This window comes from Quercus lobata, chromosome 8 (assembly GCF_001633185.2).
Source record: "Quercus lobata isolate SW786 chromosome 8, ValleyOak3.0 Primary Assembly, whole genome shotgun sequence".
In the NCBI taxonomy this organism is placed as follows: Eukaryota; Viridiplantae; Streptophyta; class Magnoliopsida; order Fagales; family Fagaceae; genus Quercus; species Quercus lobata.
The window spans coordinates 54,029,844-54,032,143 of record NC_044911.1 but is presented as its reverse complement, the minus strand read 5'-3'; the positions used below and the strand labels follow the sequence as shown (position 1 = coordinate 54,032,143).

Here is a 2,300-nt window from a genome sequence, read left to right as displayed (position 1 = left end):
ATGCGCTGGCAAAAAAAGCCAAGAATTATAGGGAGCCTCAAGGCTGGTTAGATAACCTTCCTGCGGACATTGTCCCTCTTGTATCTTTTGACATTCATTGATAGTTGTTTTCCTTTGAATAAAAGCCCAAGCTACTAATAGTCTGGTTAATTTCTCAAGAAGAAAAAAGAAAAAGAAAAAGAAAAATTATATTGCTTTTCTGCACTTATATAAATTTTCATTACAACTTAATAACTTCATTACATCTGATTGAGGAAAGGAATAAAAAGGGAAAAAAATCAATACACGTGAGAATTCCTTTTAAACTTACATATTTTGCAGTATGCCTTGCTAGTACTCCAATAATTTCTTATTTATTTATTACTTCACATTTAACAATGTGCACACCCTTTCATCTCCAAAAAAGAAAAAAGAAAAAAAAATGTACACACCCTTTCACATTTTACATTTGAAGTGAAACCTTATGATAAGATGTAAAGTTCACGACACAGACCAATTTATTAATGATTTATTGTAATTCTCAAACTTACGTACTTGCAAGCACCGCTATTTTGTTTATCTTTGGCGTCAAACAGAAACACATCCAAAGATTTTAAAGGGAGATTGAGATGCTAGGATTTAGGGAAGCACATGCAAGAAATTCAGGATCATTCTCCAATATAGCCATTTCTTTCTCATCCAGGGTCACCCATGCCTCAATCCCATCACCCCATGGGGTTTCACTGAATATTATTAAATTTCTAAATGCAGGGCCAACTTTCCCCATGATACCAACCCAAAATGGCTTCCCCCAACCAAAATCAATATCGTTAAAAAACCTAAGCCAGCATGTAACCGCAAAAACATCTGGTTTTGGTTCTGCAGAAAACATATCTTCTAATTGGTCAAAGAAATCGGAGAAAGCCAAAAAACCTTCATCTCCTTGCAAACTTTCCGCACTATCGCTATTAAACCCTGCGATGGATTCGTTTACAAGGCCCACCAATTCATGCAACTCTTTCTCTTCCATAGCCAAATCAGCTGCAGCGGGTGCCCACCAAAATATATTTCCAGTAGAAGCATCTGACAAGTGTGGCTTCATTCGTGTCCTCAAGTTCACTGCTTGGACCAGTATGGTCATAGATTTATTTTTCGGCCCAACTGATTTGGCTTTAGAAGTTGCCATGCAGTGTTTCCAAATGAAACTTGTCAATGCCTCAGTGCGTGTTGGTTTTGGAACTAGTTCGCTTTTCGCTTTGGACCTTAGACTGGCTATTGCTTTTTCATGAAACACAAACCTTCTCGTAACATAATCACCTTCTTTGAACCACAAGTTTTCCATTGTAGTTATATACTTTTGTGGAAGTGAATCTCTTGGTGGAAACATGATTGATCCTTCAGAGAAATTTGGATGTATAACTTTTTCTGGAGACCTAGTAAAGGTGGCAGCCCAAGAATGAAGGAAAATACTCGCAGTTGTTGCATCTGCAATCTTATGTGAGCAGCTCAACCCGATTGCTATTCCACCACAATCAAACAGGTTCAATTGAACAGCCATTTGACCTATAGCAGTATTTGTTTCCTTGCAAAAGGCATGGTAAGGAACAAATAGACTCAATAAGTCTGTTTCTAGGTGCTTAAGGAACTCAGACATGGAACAATTAACATGAGCTTCTAGAAAGGGAACACCCGTGTCAAATTCATGGATGTAAAGGTTGTCTTTTATGTTCCCAGAAAATGGGTAAAAGATATTGAGGGTGTCTGATAAGGAAGTTTTAAGTTGTGCAATAATTTGGGACATGTCGAGATTGAGATTGGTCATGGGGTAGAAGAAGATTGTGGGAACATAAGTTGCAGGAGTGACCTGATCCAAGAGGGTGAGTTTGTAGGGTTTCAGATGGTGCAATGTTGGTAAAGATGGTTTAATGGTTTCTTTTGAAATGATAGTGACCTCAACCTTCATCATTTTGCCACACTAGTTACTCTGCCTCAGTAATCTCTCTCTTTCTCTCTTTTGGCTAAAGACCTTGCCTCAGTTATCAGTGGTACTAGCTGTGCTACCGAAAGGTTTCATTTTATAAGCAGCTTGTGGCCAGTGTGATGGTGTTATCCTGACATTGATAGAAACTATTCAGCATAGGAAATTTCTTAAGTGATGTTAGATGGTAGTTGAAGCAACCAATAGCCCAACCAGAATTTCATAAATGGGGAAGGATGTTTTGAATTTTTACAATAGGGGCTGCTGAATATCAAATTCCCAACAGAATTTGCCATCTTCAAATGGTAAAAGGCTACTCAGAGCATTCTCATCAAAGATTGTA

General features: G+C 38.0%; 1 protein-coding gene across 1 annotated transcript; it reads right to left on the bottom strand.

The window, feature by feature from the left end:
* Nucleotides 1-268: 268 nt before the first annotated feature.
* On the bottom strand, nucleotides 269-2,023 carry LOC115955270 (stemmadenine O-acetyltransferase-like). Its single transcript, XM_031073342.1, has one exon. It carries the CDS (start codon nucleotides 1,943-1,945, stop codon nucleotides 593-595), a length of 1,353 nt encoding a protein of 450 aa, XP_030929202.1. The 5' UTR covers nucleotides 1,946-2,023; the 3' UTR covers nucleotides 269-592.
* Between the last annotated feature and the right edge of the window lie 277 nt (nucleotides 2,024-2,300).